Source organism: Thermobia domestica, chromosome 6, assembly GCF_964235325.1.
Source record: "Thermobia domestica chromosome 6, izTheDome1.hap1.1, whole genome shotgun sequence".
Classification (NCBI taxonomy): domain Eukaryota; kingdom Metazoa; phylum Arthropoda; class Insecta; order Zygentoma; family Lepismatidae; genus Thermobia; species Thermobia domestica.
In genome coordinates this window covers 242,342,282-242,358,342 of record NC_137459.1, presented here as the reverse complement: position 1 = coordinate 242,358,342, position 16,061 = coordinate 242,342,282, and the positions used below count along the sequence as shown (strand labels likewise).

The 16,061-nt window shown below is 37.2% G+C and overlaps 1 protein-coding gene across 1 annotated transcript in view; it reads right to left on the bottom strand.

Annotated features, from left to right (window-relative positions):
* LOC145688445 (von Willebrand factor D and EGF domain-containing protein-like) overlaps positions 1 to 16,061 on the bottom strand; it is a 613,451-nt gene that overhangs the window by 6,694 nt on the left and 590,696 nt on the right. The window contains exons 16-18 of the mRNA XM_081762680.1: positions 13,300 to 13,487; positions 12,588 to 12,730; positions 9,584 to 9,783 (exon numbers count right to left, since the gene is read on the bottom strand). Coding sequence (XP_081618806.1) covers positions 9,584 to 9,783; positions 12,588 to 12,730; positions 13,300 to 13,487 — 531 coding nt within the window. The remainder of the gene's footprint in view (positions 1 to 9,583; positions 9,784 to 12,587; positions 12,731 to 13,299; positions 13,488 to 16,061) is intronic.

Below are 16,061 nucleotides of genomic sequence, written 5' to 3'. Positions count from 1 at the left end.
TTATTATTTTTGTAATGCTGTATAAATGACTTCCATGAGAATATATACAAGAGGTAGTTTACTCCAGTGGCGAGTTTTTTTTTTTCTGACAATTGTAAAATACCACTCACGCATTTTTGTCATTACTTTATAAGCAAATATTTCATTAATAACACTAACACACGGCAGAAGTTATTTCTTGTGGAAAAATCTACAAGAGGTAGTTTACTTTTACAGAGTAGTTTTCTTTCGGTGAAAATTTCTTATAATTTTGTTCGTATTTCATAAGAAAATCTTTCATTAATAACTGCAACACTACGTGATATAATTTAAGGAAATTGAGCAAGAAAGTTTAGTGCAGTGGCCCGTACCTTTTATTGTTATTACAGAGAAAATGGTTTTCAGAGCTGGCTTATTGAAGAACGTACTGTATTAGTACTTAGCAGGTACGAGGAAGTATATTGGTAATTTTTCCTTCGATGGTTTTCACAGTCATGAAGGATGATCATGTCATTGCGTTATAAAGATATCTTGTTTTCCCAGCTATAAATAACATGTCAAAGATTCTTTTCACTCTACGTCATTGTTTAAGCGATAGTATGCTATATTATCCAAATTATATTTTGTGTTAATTGTTTTGAAATCTAAAGTAAAAGCAATTGTGTCAAACAAAACAGTCAGACCGGGCTGGGAAAAATCGTAGGTGTGATATTCTTTACAACTCACCAAATTTATATACATGTCAAGTATTGGTGTAAAAGAGGAGTGGGATTATTCTACCTGCTTTTCCTGTCATCGGTGCGTGATTTACTATATATTCTATTACAATAAATGCTAGAAAAAATGTGATAGGCTAGAAAGTGTGATCTTTTATATGTGAAATACTTGGGTAATACGAATAGGATATATTAGTAGAAGGTCTTTTGAGCTGATCAGAGGAATTTCTGAGTACTTTAGCAGCTTTTTTTAATTTCTTTTTTCCGAAAAATATTAATCTTAGGCTCGAGAACAATTAGCTTGAGATTTATCATTTGAAGTCTACTAAATAAAAAAAAAGGATGATCTAAACCAGTGTAATCTTAATTAAATATATACCGGTATATATAAGACAAGTAGTTAATACATTTACAATTCACTATGTTGTGAGGAACTTTACTAAATTCTGTTGTGAGTAATCATTATTGAACTTTCGAATAATTTTCGTGGAGCTTTGTATCTTAAGTGTTCCTATTTATAGCTTACAGAATAAACTTCTAACAACGATTTTGAATCTATTTGCAAAAGCCTCCTGCAAGCGTGCTTAAAATAACAAATATATATATATATATCGCCGGTTTATTTCAAGAACGACATAACTCAAAAATCACCCTTATTGACTTATGGGCACAAAATGAAAGCTAATATTGATGTGTCTCTGGTAAAAATTTTATAGATGTGATTCCCAAATTGTGCGCTAGAGAGCACTTTGTGTCGTTCTTGCGTCCATTTGTTTTCATTGCGTTTCGAAACTTTAAACGCTTCTCCTAAAAAGCGTGTCGCCACGTTTGGCCTAATCCTCGTTTAGTCTAACCAATTATCTGACACTTTTATGACAGACATGTGCGGCGATTAGGGGGGGAAAAGGGGGGCAGTTGCCCCCGCACTTTTTTTAAGTAACCAATTAATGTATATAGTTTCATTTGAAAATGTAACGATTTTGTATGTGTTACTGATTAATAGGAGAAAATGCTGCCATATAATATTTGCTGTTGCGTGAATACGTATTGGTTGTCTTCCCGTGGAGTAAAGAAAGCTACAGTAATTGCGTTTTAATCGCCACAGAAAATAACCCCAAAAAATAACCTATTGGAGCACAATTTCAGCATACTTTTATTTCTTCTTACAAGGGCTCGATATGTTAGTGAGCCGCTTTGAAGCTAATCGAAAGAACATTATGCAAAAAAGTAGGGCCTATTTCACAAGTTATTCTTTAATTGCACAAAAATTGACAGTTCCTAAAATGTCTTTTCTTCTTTCTAAAGTAAGGAATATTGATTAAAAAGAGCGTGATAAGAAACAACTTCTACCTTTTTCATTGTTTTGTAGTGTAATATACGAGTGAAGTGTTGTGTTTAAGGATGTACGAGTGTATATACAATAAAATTTAGTAAATTGAACATAATTCTAGGTTTTAAGTTTATTTTGTATAACTGAAGTGAAGTATTGTTGTGTTTTGATGTGTTCCAAGAAAGTGAAATCTGCACCTAATGGCAACGAACATATTTCAAGAAGTTGCAAAAGCAAATATTTCTTAAAATGTCGTAGCATATGCTTGTAGTATCTACTGTCTTTCATTTTCTAAAAGTAATAACATACATTTAATAGCATGTGTGGAATTAAATATTAAGTTTTTCATTAATCCTCAGTTTCAATATAACTTTTGCAAAACAAGCATCATTATTCATTACTATGATTAATATTATCCTTTCTATTTATTTGTTTTGCAAATTTATTAAATAATCTGATCACACAATTTTCCAGACAGAATTTAAGATGTTCATGAGCAAGGAATCAAATCTCTTCTTACACTTTCGTTGTTTAAGAGTACAAAGGGCTAGTATCTACTTGCGTTGTTCTCAATTTACTTAATAAACTATTATATACGATATACGGTATGTTAACTGAAAATATAGTATCCTATTAGTTATACAACCTTTCGTCAAACAAAATGTTAGAAACAACCAGGAAAACTAACATTTATATACAAATATTCAGATCATGTCTTGCCCCCTCACTTTTAACGTCCAACCGCCGCCACTGATGACAGATAAATGATAAGATTTGTATCCGCCATTTTAGGTGAAAAAATATCCTAGTTTGGCTTAATTCTCGTTACGCCTAAAATGGCGGACAATAAGAAAAATCGGGGAAATTCAACTAGAGGGAAATTATATAAGAGAAAATTCCCTAGTATATAAAGAATTAAGAAATGCAAAATATATAGATTAATATTATATTAATTATTTTCGAGGAGTTAGGATTACCAAAGCTCCTTTCTGTTTTTACTAGGACCATGGATATATACAAATATATATGAGTAAGTGAATTGCAAAACCCGTTAAATTCACATTTTAAAATTTGTGACAAATCGAGAAAAACTATTTAAACACGTCATAATTGTAAAATAACATTAGAAACTAGAGAACATTAAAAAAATAAGAATAATGTGAGTGTTGGTCTGTCGAAGCTGTATAATCACACTAGTCTGTGAATTGCGTTATTGAAAAAAATAGTTTTGATTTAACAGGTTTTGCGTGTGTAAATGGAAATAACAGCTTTTGCATCTGGACGAGCGGCCATTTTTGTTGAGGCTCAAGATACAAAACCTATCAAAAAGAAAGGAACTCAGAGTCAGAAATCAGTATTATGCCTACTAAAATATTGGGGGGGAATGTATTATCAACTATACATTGCACAAGATTAGCACAAATGAATATAGATACATAAATGCTACATTAATTTTGTTCTAAATTGAAAACAATGGATCCAAATATGCAAAGAATTGAATTATGTAACCTCCTCTCCATCATCATCTACTAAATGGAAATCCATATCGTCGTCGTCCTCTGGTGCATCACCATTTTCTCGGTTTTCTACTCCTCAAAAACCTCTTTGTAAAACGTGAGCTTTGAGCTGCTTTCAATCGTCAAACCCTTCGTAACTACAAGCGGAGTTAATTATACCTATCCGTATACATTTCTAAACTGAATGACTATATTTTGGAAGAGTTTGTAACCTTTTATGGACCAACAAAGGGTGAATATTAATTTGCCAATTATCCCAATATATGAATTTGAAATATAGCAAAACAAAATGTGCAAATGTTGAGTTTGAGCAAAACAGTGGCAGAAAGAGAATCAGAAATGGTAAATAAGTGGCAAAATTTTTTAACATGTACCAGAAGCATGTTATAATTTTGAATGATAATTGACAAGAGACATTTTAAGAAAGAGGTTCTGCTGAAGCTGAAGAGACCGTTTAGAGAAGAACCTAATCCAACAATGTTTTGTTCAAAGTAAAGAGTTACCCTGAAATACAAAACAAACGACTTTTAACCATAGATAGTCCACTCACCTTGTCTTTTTGGCTACATTTCGTTTCCAGTTTTTCATGTGTCTTGTACGTTTTCTAGACAATTTTGGTGTTGTCTGATAACAAAATTATGATCATCGCTGCTTAGAGTATCGTTTTCTTTCGATTTTTCGTGCATTTGTCTAGTAATTATTAAAGAAAAGCAAAGAAGCACAGAAAAGTTTCACGAACAGTTAGGTTAAGACGTATAGTGTCTCCATTTTCAGTCCAGGGTGCGCGGTGGCTTAGTAGTAGAGCGTTCACCTCCTGTGCTTGGGGTCCCTGGTTCGATCCCAGCTCGCGCCATGTGGACTTTGTGGTGGACAAACACCGTGCTCGTGGATTTTCTCGGGGTTCTCTCGTTTCCTTCCACTTTCTTCATTCTAGCATTTCATTCATTTCTCATTATCACCGTCTCCTTTAGCCTAACCGGCATAACCGTGGGACATAAAGCTAAAGATTTCATTTTATTTTTTTTTTCAATTTTCAGTCCAAAAATTAAAAAAAAAATAATGAAAGCGCACACTTCAAATTCTGCCAAATAAAATTTCGAATGATCTACGAAGAGTTGCAAGAAATATTCAGATTACTAAACTAATCCTATACAGTACGAAACCTCAAATTGTTTGAAATATGGAATTAACCGGGTTTGATTCTGCTTTTCTCATTAGGTTATTTGCAGGTTTGGGATTTAACAGTTTATGAAACTGAATATGGAAGAGGGATTTAACTGGTTTTGCATCTGTATTTCTCAGTTCTTCACATAGTAGGATTTTTTTTTTCGAAAAATTTCCCTCCAGTTTTTTTATAGTCCTCCACGATTTTTTTTATAGTCCACCATTTTAGGCAAAACGAGGATTAGGCCAAACGAGTATCCTTATTTCGCCTAAAATGTCGGACATAAAGCTTACCTTTTATCTGTCATAAAAGTGTCAGATAATTGGTTAGGCGAAACGATTATTAGGCCAAACGATGCAAGATCCCTAAAAAGTTAGGAATTTTGAGTTATGTCGTTCTTGAAATAAACAGGCGATATATATAGGGCCTCTCTCTCTCTCTCTCTCTCTCTCTCTCTCTCTCTCTTTCCATCTATCTATATACATACAGGGTGTTAATGAACTATTCCGACAAACTGGAAGAGGCGATTCCTCACATCAAAATAAGAAAAACAGTTCATATGGACCTGTGGGCAAAAGTACATATTTTCAGAGCTAGGGCTGTCCAAAATCGCGAGAAAGCCAAATTTCAAGAGTACCTATTTCGAAGTCGAGAAACTATGGATGGTAGTCCTTATCAGCGTAAAGGAAGTCATGCATACGCAATCCAAAAATGCACATTTCATTAATGTTCAATGGGTGTACAGAGTATTTCCTGCAGGGTGAAATTCCCAGACATGCCATCAACCCAATTTTGAGATATGCTCTGACTTTACGATTGGTCCAAAGTAGGCAAGCGGTAAGTCTTGATAGCAGTGAACACGGAATGATTTTGCGCGATGTTGGAAATGTTAGGGATCGTCAGCACCACGGTTTCTCGTACTCGGGAAACGCATTCTGCGATGTTTTCTTTCACGCTTTTAAGTGAAGAAAACGTAAAAAAATACCGTGACAAAATACATCGCATCACACGTTATTCTGAACACACACACACACACACACAAAACATGGAGCTGCCGGTTCCCTAACACTTTCAACTTCCCTCCGAAGCACTGGATGTCCATTGTTGTCAGGGCTTACCTCCTGCCTACTTTAGACCCTCCTTGAAATCAAGGTATGTCTGAAATCGTATTGAGAGCATATCTGAGAATTATACCCTATAAGGAATACACTGTACACCTATTGAAAATTGATGAAATATGCAATTTTGGATTGTGTATGCGTGGCTTCCTTTACGCTGGTAAGGACCACCATCCATAGTTTCTGGAATTCGAAATAGGGCCTGTTGAAATTTGGCTTATTCGCGCTTTTGGACAGCCCTAGCTCTGAAACTATGCACTTTTCGCCATAGGCCCATATGAACTTTTTCTCTTATTTTGATGTTAGGAATCACCGTTTACATTTTGTCGGTATAGTTCATTAACACCCTGTATATTTATATCTATCTATCTATCTATGTATATATACGGTGGTTCAATAAGAACGTACTAGGCCTATATTGCAGCTAATACTGCACGTAGAGTCTTCAAATAAAAAAAAACAAAATCATTACCAAATCGTATGTGTAGAATGCAATAAAATAGTAGCGAGACCAGTGGCGTCTTGTGAATGCCTCCAACGGGGAGCAACTTCAAAATTTGAAATGGAAAGTGGTATAACTGTTGGAATCGTTCGAAAGGACATTAAATGTCATGCAACTTTTAGAGGACAAACTTTGTCATATCCTTTTCCATTTAGCCGCTAGAGGCGTTGTTGCAGAGTCGTATCTGACCACCCGTAGCAGGCCTTTATCTCAGCTAATAATGCACATAGAGCCGCCAAACAATTGAACTACCAAATCATATGTGTAGAATTCAATAAAAATAGTAGCGACACCAGTGGCGTATCGTGAATATCTCCAACGGGGTCATCTGCAAAGTTTGACATGGAAACGGGTTGGTTGTGCCTCCATTGAAACAAGCGCACAATGGGAGAAACGTCGAAAGGAAACACGTTGGCATATTTCTTCCTCGTTGGCAGCAACACGGTCGGATTACAAGGTAAAAGTCAGATGATGCGAGGGTGTCCCCAGTCACACCAGGCGAATGCTGGGAGGGTACATGCAAACCATGCCCTGGCAAACAGCCGTCGACGCCTTTGCAGGATTAACTCAGGGCCTAAGCCAAGGGTAGCCCAGACCCACAATGACGTAGACGCGCGACGTATCTTGTGTGCGTGCGTACAATATGAAATATCTCCCAAATCCGGAAGCATGTGTTGTGGGCTTGTTTGTCGTTGTTTCGAACAGCACACTCATTTATCGTTGCCAGTGATTGTGTGGTGGTACTCTTGTAGATCCAGTAGCTAGCACGTACATGACCTTGCTCGAGACATAGTCTATGCAGCCTCGAACAGGCGATTGCTGCTATGTCAGACAGAGAGCAGAAGGAGCGATGCCCTAGCCAAAACAGGTAACACAAGCGTGTAGAGTCCGAGAGTGATTAACCTCTGCAGTGAGTTAAAGTGGTCCGTGTACTGGACAAGGTGTCGTGCATTGAGTTCTACTACCCCTGTGCATTACAAGCTCGTGACGGGACGAATACGAAACTTCCACAAGCAGTGAAACCTCTTTGATTGTGATGATGTTTGAGTGATTGTAGTAGGAAGTGTCGGTAGTAAATAACATTCGTGCGGTATACGAATTTGGAGGCATTCCAAATGTTCATGATTTTAGGGGATGCCGGGAAAATTATAGGGCTGCAGCTCGATTATACGCTGAACGCTATCCACAGCGACAAGCTATTTCCCACAATGTGGTGCGGAGATTAGCAGCACGATTACGGCAGACAGGCAACATGCGTTGACGCTATGGTGTCCGGAGAAGAGTCGTACAAAATGAAGACGTTGCCATTGATGTACTTGCCGCTATTGCAGTAAATCCTCATGTATCTTCGCGGCAGATCGCACGAGATCGTAGTATTAGTCAAGGTAGTGTCCTGCGTATTCTGTGGAAATCACATTTCCACCCGTACCACCTCTCTCTGCATCAAGAACTAAGTGATGCGGACTGTACTTTATGGCTTCTGTTCTGCAACTGGGTGGTCAATCGCGTGAGAGAACGTCCGAATTTAATTCAGTTCATTTTATGGACTGATGAAGCGACATTCTACAGTGATGGCAACGTGAATCTCCACAATGCACATTACTGGGCAGCGGAGAACCCTCACTGGATGAGAGAAGTTAATCGGCAACACCGATGGCGCATTAATGTGTGGGGTGGCATTGTAGGGACTCAGGTCATTGAACCATTTAACAGGTGCAATGTTTCGTGATTTCTTGCGACACCATCTACAGCCGCAATTGGAAAACGTACCGCTCCATATACGTCAGACGCTGTGGTTTCAATTAGATGGCTGTCCAGCCCATAATGCTGCCATGTGTAGGAAAGAGCTAAATGTTCTATTTCCGCAACGCTAGATCGGAAGAGTCTCCAATCCACAGTTTCCTCCGCGGTCGCCCGACCTTACTTGTATGGACTATTTTTTCTGGGGTCGAATTAAGGATCTTGTGTATGTCAACCGAGCAACTACAATTCGCAACATGCAAGACCGCATTACAACCGCATTCCGGACCATCAACGTGGCCGAGTTGGAAGCTGTTGCTCACAATTACATACAGCCAATAAATTGCTGTTCGGGGACATCACTTTGAACATTTGTAAAAGCCAGGGGGCGTCGACTACACTCCGCAGAAGGTAAGCTGATTCTTTAGCTCTTTACTCACCTTTCTCCAATGGCTTGATTGCAACGCCTCAGCTTTCTGTCCCCATGTTTTGTTCCATGCTTTGGCAACAGCACATTCGGTTCGTCTTTCTTCGTTGCAAGCAATAGTTTCATCTTCTGTTTTGTTATAGCATCGTACATTGTCCCTCATCATAGTTCTCCCCATCCAGTGCGCTTCTGTCGCAGCCATACGGAAACCACTCTCTTCAAATATTGTGTATGTCATTGGTTCCCTATTTAGAGCTTCATTCAACAGCAGCAAATATGCCTCTGCTTACTGCTACAGTATGTACCCTCATCCCGTCGGGGGGTTTCTCTTGCTGACGCCATTGTTGTTACCACTTACACGGTGTGATTCCGCGTATGTACAATTGTACGTCCCGTTCGTTTCAGACCAGTATTTACTCTTCCCTTTGGTTCCGCATGCAGAAACCCTCGCATCATCTGAGTTTGACCTCGTAATGCGATCGTGTTGCTGCCACAGAGGAAGAAATATGCCAATGTGTTTCCTCTCGACGATTCTCCCATTGTGCGCTTGTTTCAATGGGGGCACAACCAACCCCTATTTCCATTTCAAATTTTGAAGTTGCCGCCCGTTGAAGGTATTTGCGAGACGCCACTGGTCTCGCTACTATTTTTATTGCATTCTACACATACGATTTGTTAATGCAATTTTTTGTTTGATGGCTCTACGTGCAGTATCAGCTGGGATATAGGCCTGGTATGTTCTTATTGAATTATCTTATATATATATATATATATATATATATATATATATATATATATATCCGATTGTAACTGGGGGGAGCTTTGGCTCAGTGGTAGAGCGTTCACCTCCGGTGCTTGGGGTCCCTGGTTCAATCCTAGCTCGCGCCTTATTGAGTTTGTGGTGGACAAACGCCGTGCTCGTGGGTTTTCTCAGGGTTCTCCCACTTTCTTCATTCCACCATTTCATTCATTTCTCATAATCTCCGTCTCCTTTAGCCTAACCGTGGGAGGTAAAACTTAAAGATTTCATTTCACTTTTCCGATTGTAATTCGATGTTTATTTCTATAGTAAAACATATATTATCCTACCTTCTCGAGATGACGCTTCAGGATAACTTTCTTGATAATTATCTTCAGTGTAATAAGGATTATAATAGAAACAAGGTCCTTCCAAAATTGGTTTACATGTGGCATCTGTAGAACAGTTCCAGCACTTGGAATCCACAATCCACATGTCTAAAGTTGAACTGCAATGATCACCGTAGCATACACCCACTTTGAGTAGAGTCCTGAAAGTAGTTATTGGTATTATTGTGATTGATTGATTGATATAGTGCATCATATAGAATTTTATAATATCTCCACATAGTTGTTTTACAAGATGCGGGATCCATATTATAAACATATAGCCTATGAAAGAGCAGAAAGTTTTATGATGCAGATCGACTATTGTCATACCTTCTAAACAATTCGGTGCACAACCTTACAAAGGCAATTACTTTTTAATAGAATTAGAAAAACTGCAATCCACTATGTTAGAACAATTCTAGTTGATGTATTCGTTACATTCATATATATATATATATATATATATATATATATATATATATATATATATATATATATATATATATATATGTATATATATCTGTCTTCCCTCTTTTGACTTGTTTTTCTCTTGTGATTTAAGTTTTCGGCATTATTTTCCAAGGAAAAAGAACTATTTATGTTTGTAAGATGATGATCAAGAATGCTGCCCTTCAAATTACTTCTGAATGAATGGACACATTTTCCAAGAATTTCCTATAAATTGAGTCTTATTTACTGTAAAGCAAGCAAAGCGATTCCCTGTTCATAACCGATCAACTCTAAGTTATTAAGAAGAAAGTTCATCAGAGGGACAATCAAACTCGCTCTCGCATCAAAATTTGTGGATGCTGAGTGACTGTCCCTTTTTTAAAAGTTTAGATTTGTAATGAAATGCTCAGAAATTTTCCAGAACAAAACAGATGCAACTTACCAATCATGAATGAAAAATGGTTGAATAATTAACCAAACACGAAAGTACTTTTATTCGCTTGCAATAAAATGAGAGTTTTCAGGGTCTCTGTTTTTAATAATAATGAATGAGCTCACTGATTACATTTATTTGTTGTTCACATGTAAACTATTGTGTATTTTTGTTTGTTTCATTTTGTGTGTAGCATACATTTACGAGGTATGCATTAATTGCAAATTTGGAGCGAAGCGATCTACCTTTGTTGATTATGATTATTCATAGAATTTTTTAGTGTATCAATTGTTTTCGTGAACGAACACGACGTGCAAATAGTTAAATTTGGCATATCAGCGAAAAGCATAATGGCTTTCAAAAATCGTGCTTGCAGAACAAAACGAAAAGAGCTTCGCCCTATTTCTAGTGCTGAAAATTCTGTTTTCCATTGTTTACAATGGCAATTCGCGCACCAAATGGTTTTCCAGTGTTAAGCCTATGGTCATCCTGTTTTTCGATGATTATTCTCAATGGTATGTCCGATCGGGACATGCGACTCCTTACAACACTAATCGCGCGCTCTCAAATCACTAGGTCAAATTTGCTTAAGAACGGTTCAGGCATTTCGGAGGAGACTCGGGATATAAACGAACGCCGAAGTCGAGTAAAGAGGAGCTTTGGTCCAATTAATTGATACAGTGAAGAAACTGCTTTTTGTGCGTGAGGAAGATATTGATTGGAATACACTGGTACGAAGTTGAAAGAATTGTGATACTTAGAAGAAATAACAGCAAAACGTTCACAATTTGTGGGGAAGTTCACGTGTGGATGAAAAACAAATAATTAGGAAGCGAACATCAGTCATCCAGAATTTGTTGGCTACAAAAAGGTATGCAAGAAATAGACTTATCAGTGATGGATGTAATACTATGTGTTATCATGTAATTCTCTACTTTGATATACATAGTATTGTTACAGATGTTAAGTATTTATTTGGAGAATGTCACGCCATTTACTGTCAGTCTGCAAACATAACTGAGCAAAGGCATATTGTTGCTGTGTGACTACGAAGGTGTCTCGTATAGCTCTCAAAATGTTCGATTAGAAAGAATGCATCTGATGATTATATTGGCAATTAAAATAAACTTGTGCTGACTGAGTAGTTTATCCAGAATTCTGTAGTTTGTGTGCATGTGCATAAAGTTCACAAACTATGTGTAGAATATGTAGTTCCTGGCACAGAAAGGAGTTTTTGATTTATAATTGGAGAGTGATGACAGTTCAGAAAATTTGAGAGAGGTTAGGGTGATGTAGATTAATCTTTGTGGTGCTTCACATTGCTTAGATGTTGGACGTTTGTAAGAGCACGTCATATCACTTTTATTTATTGGAACAACACTTCGACGGCTTAGTGTCATAGGAACGTATCTACAGAAATTGTTTTCTCGTATTTGATTTTAGTTTTTGATAATCCAAAATGCTTTTTGTTTGATCAACCATTTTTTACATGAAAGTTTGACTTATAATCATTTCACAGAAAGAAACATTCTAGCTCTAATAATATCAGAAATGTCCGTGTCTAAAAAAATGTAGATACGTTCCTTTGAAACTAATCCGTTGACTTGTTTCATATTCCGCAAGATGGGTATTGAAATCAAAGCAGCAACAAACAAACTTCCCGTGAGTTCTAGGCATGAGCGGGAATAGTAGTTTAAGGCATACCATTTGGTGGGGAAATTATCAATTAAAAATTAACTCCTGAAAAAATCTAATTAATTAAATTAAAAATTAACGAAAGTATTAACTGATTAATCGTAATTTTTTAACACTAATTACAAGCCTGCTAAATAGGTAATTCTCTACAGACAGAAGTTTTGATTTGACATTTTATTTATTTGACAGACTGCAAGAAAGTTATTTAGACTGCACAAAGTTCGTAGGACATGTTAGCTTTCGGCTGTTAATTTGTTTTTTCTGTCATTAAACATCAAAAGCCAGATTCTCTTATTCGTGTATTTGCCTACGATAGATAATAGCCTTTGCCAACATTTGTGAGCAGTGTTAAAATGTATTCTGAGCTTAAATTTAAAGCAAAATTACCTTGTACTGTCCTTGTTGTATTGTTTTCCCACAGAGTGAACGTCCAATTGTGGCAATGAGCAAATTACAACTTGAAAGCTTAAGAATTCTGCTACTGTTCTTATAGCGCCTTGCGATATTTGAGAGTCATCTTTATCCTTAACCTTCAGTTAAAAAGGAATTGTTCATTAGTGCACATTACATCAGAACATTAATTAGGTAGATGATTATTTATTAGCACAATTTTCTATATCAAAATATTTAGACAAGTCACCTAACTATTATTTTAGAAAAGGAGTTCTTAAATCTTAAACTAAAGCATATACTTTCACAATTGACAGTCAACTCTTTTCAAATTAGTAATTTCTACAAAGCAATTTTAACAAGTAAGTATCATTGAGTGAAACTGTATACTAAATCTTGTGAGGAAAATAATTTATCCGTATTATTTTTAGAGATCTTGCATCGGTTCGTATTTATATTTTCTCATTTGTACTATATAATGAAGGTTTGAAAACGAAACTGCATCATATAAATCACCACTACTGATGAACACACCTTGGTTGTGGCTGTGAATTACAGCACCCTTAGTGATTTTCAGAACCCGACGCCCCTGAACTCACTGATCAACAAGATTTCTTATATTGTATACTAGTTGAATATTCTTGCATGTAAGACTAAATTGTGATTACATTAAATTTCCATAACTTGGTTGAAATTTAAAGTTCCTTACCTGAAATACTTCAACATAACATTGAAGATAAGGATGTTCTGCAAAATTATCTCCAAAAACTGCTGTATACCTGCAAGATGTTTTTCGGACGTCACATGGAGACACTTGAATACCTTTCACAACAGGCGCAACATAAATGTTAACGGAACAGTCACTTCCAGCGAATCCTGAAGAGCAATAACATACTCCTGGAAGAATACAACAACCTATTAATATTACTGGAACGCTTATATTTAATTATGAATTTAGTTATTTCAAATGCACATTCATAATTTGAAATAATATAGCTAGATGTAGCATTCTTCGCATAAGCACAATAGACTTACAAGAAAAGTTATAATTTTCGACTGGCTACTTCTATTAAAAAGGACTATACGACTATGAGGTCACGATAAAAGCAATAAAATGCACTAACTGTCGGTATAGTCAGGCACGTAGCCAGGATTTCGCAATAGGGGGGTCCGTGACGTAATACTGTGGTTATCACACCAGGAGTTCTATCATTCTAAACTATTTTACTGGTAACATACATTCGTTCGTTTAGCCGGAATTTCGTAATGGAAGGGGGGTGCGTGACATGAAATACTGTGGTTACAATACCAAGGGATCGATCAATCTAAACTATTTTACTGACAACATACCCATATTGGTTTGTTAGGACAATAAAACGAGGATATGTTAGTAAGTATTTTAATTAAAAAACTATGAAGAAATCTTGCGTAAAAGAATAGAAAAAGTATTGAAAAAGACATAGTCTTCCGAGGTCATCCGAACTCGGTTCTTCTCGTCTTCCTATTTCTCTTATCTTAGTTTAGTGCCGTCAAGGATAGCAACGAGATCTCTTTCGAGAGTAAAGACATCCTATAAAATGGACTAGTGTTGCCGCAAAATTCAAAATGGTTCATATTATTGGTAATTCTGGGCATTGCTTAAGTTCTACCTGAGAGGCTATCTGACCGAACTGGTTTATCGATCGTCATTTGTAGTCCATAGGGTTGCTGGCACAAATCCCGGGGGAATGAGGGGGACATGTCCCCTCCAATCTTGAAACTGGCGGGACTTTTTCCGATTTGAAATGCGTTTTTTTGGGGAGAAATGTGATCATTTGTGTCCGATTGCCACAAAGGAAAGTAAGATGAAATTGATGCCCCCCCCCCCCCCAGAATAAGCCTCAAATCTGCCCGCCTCACAACTTTGAAAGCAACTCTGCTTCCCTGATCCTCCAGAGCATTGTTTTTCAACTTCATAAATATTTTGAACATCCTTAAAAATTATGAGAATTGTTTTACCCGTCCCTCCCAATGTTGAAGATAGATTTGCTCCGCTGCATAGGGTTAACATGGAGCTAGATTGAATTCGGAATGTTCCTTTACAATAATATCCAATTTCAACTTGACCCCCCCCCCCCCGTTTCCTCCACACAAAGATCCTCATAAGAAAGAGTAACCAAACGCTTATTGTAGCTTTATATTTTTGAGGCTGATTCAACTCTTTCTCCTTTCTTTCTGTTTTATCTTTCCTTAATGTTTTTCATTTTTGCATCCGATAGGGGGGGTCCGGACCCCCCGGACCCACCCCTTGGCTACGTGCCTGGTATAGTTGTGTATTGTGGACTGTGGTTGACTGGTTGATTTTATTCACCTTAATGTGCATGTTGTACACAATGGAAAAATACAATAAAACATTTAAGGTTCACATGGAATTCTCAGAGATACAAAATACAAAATTGACATATGATTACTCTTAAATGAAATAATCATTTTAAATATCTATTTAAGTATTCACTAATACTGTAAAATAAGAGCTTCTGCACAAGTGGCGTCGCCTTGTGCAGTTCGCAAGAGCACGTGGACCACGAAGTATCGTGCACTGTTTGTTGCTCTTTAAGATATTTAATAATATTTAGAATATTATTGTATTGTTGTTTCATTTCTACTCTCCGCTTGCTTTATCCCATGCATATATATACATTCCATCATCACATCACGTTCACATCAGAGCTGCAAGCGTGATAGACTGCTCTGTGTAGTACATTAGGAAAACGCGGGCAGCTGAACGGAGGAAATGCGGCCTTCTGACGTTCAAATGAAGATTTTGACGAACAGCGTTGACAGCTGTTGTTGACTATTTTCCAGTAATGTGGCGTTTCAAACAGAATCAAAGAATGAACCTGTGCAATTCAAAATAGAATAATATAGTAGTATATAACTCATTCTTCCAATCAGTTATCTACATTTCTTTCTATAAAGGTAACCGAGAAAGTTCTGTCACTTTTTGTGGAGGTCTGTGTTCAATTGGCCCTCACATCGTGAGTTGAATGCGAATGGATATATGGCGAAGATCTAATTGTTGGTGGGGGTATATCCAACATACAATCTGGATGTGGAAGTTCACTTACACTGTGAACTTGCGTGACGGCAGAGTAAACATGGGACCTCCACAGAGTGTCATAAGGGTTGTGCATGCTGTACGAGTTCAAACTGGGATCAAATGCCGCTCCAGGGGAACGGAAAATATACCAGACCTTTAGTGAGGGTATCGTGACTACCCGGACAGTTTCAGCGGTGATTTAACGAGTTTAAGGACGGTGACGAAACACTCGAAGAGGTAGCACGTGCCGGAAGGCCATCATATATATAAAATGATCTTTAGGCAGCAATTGAGGCGAACAGTGGCCAAATATGTGAGGAACTGGGACTATAATTCAGTGAGAGTGGAGAAACTATTCGCCAGCACCTCCATCAATTTGGGAAGCACTACAA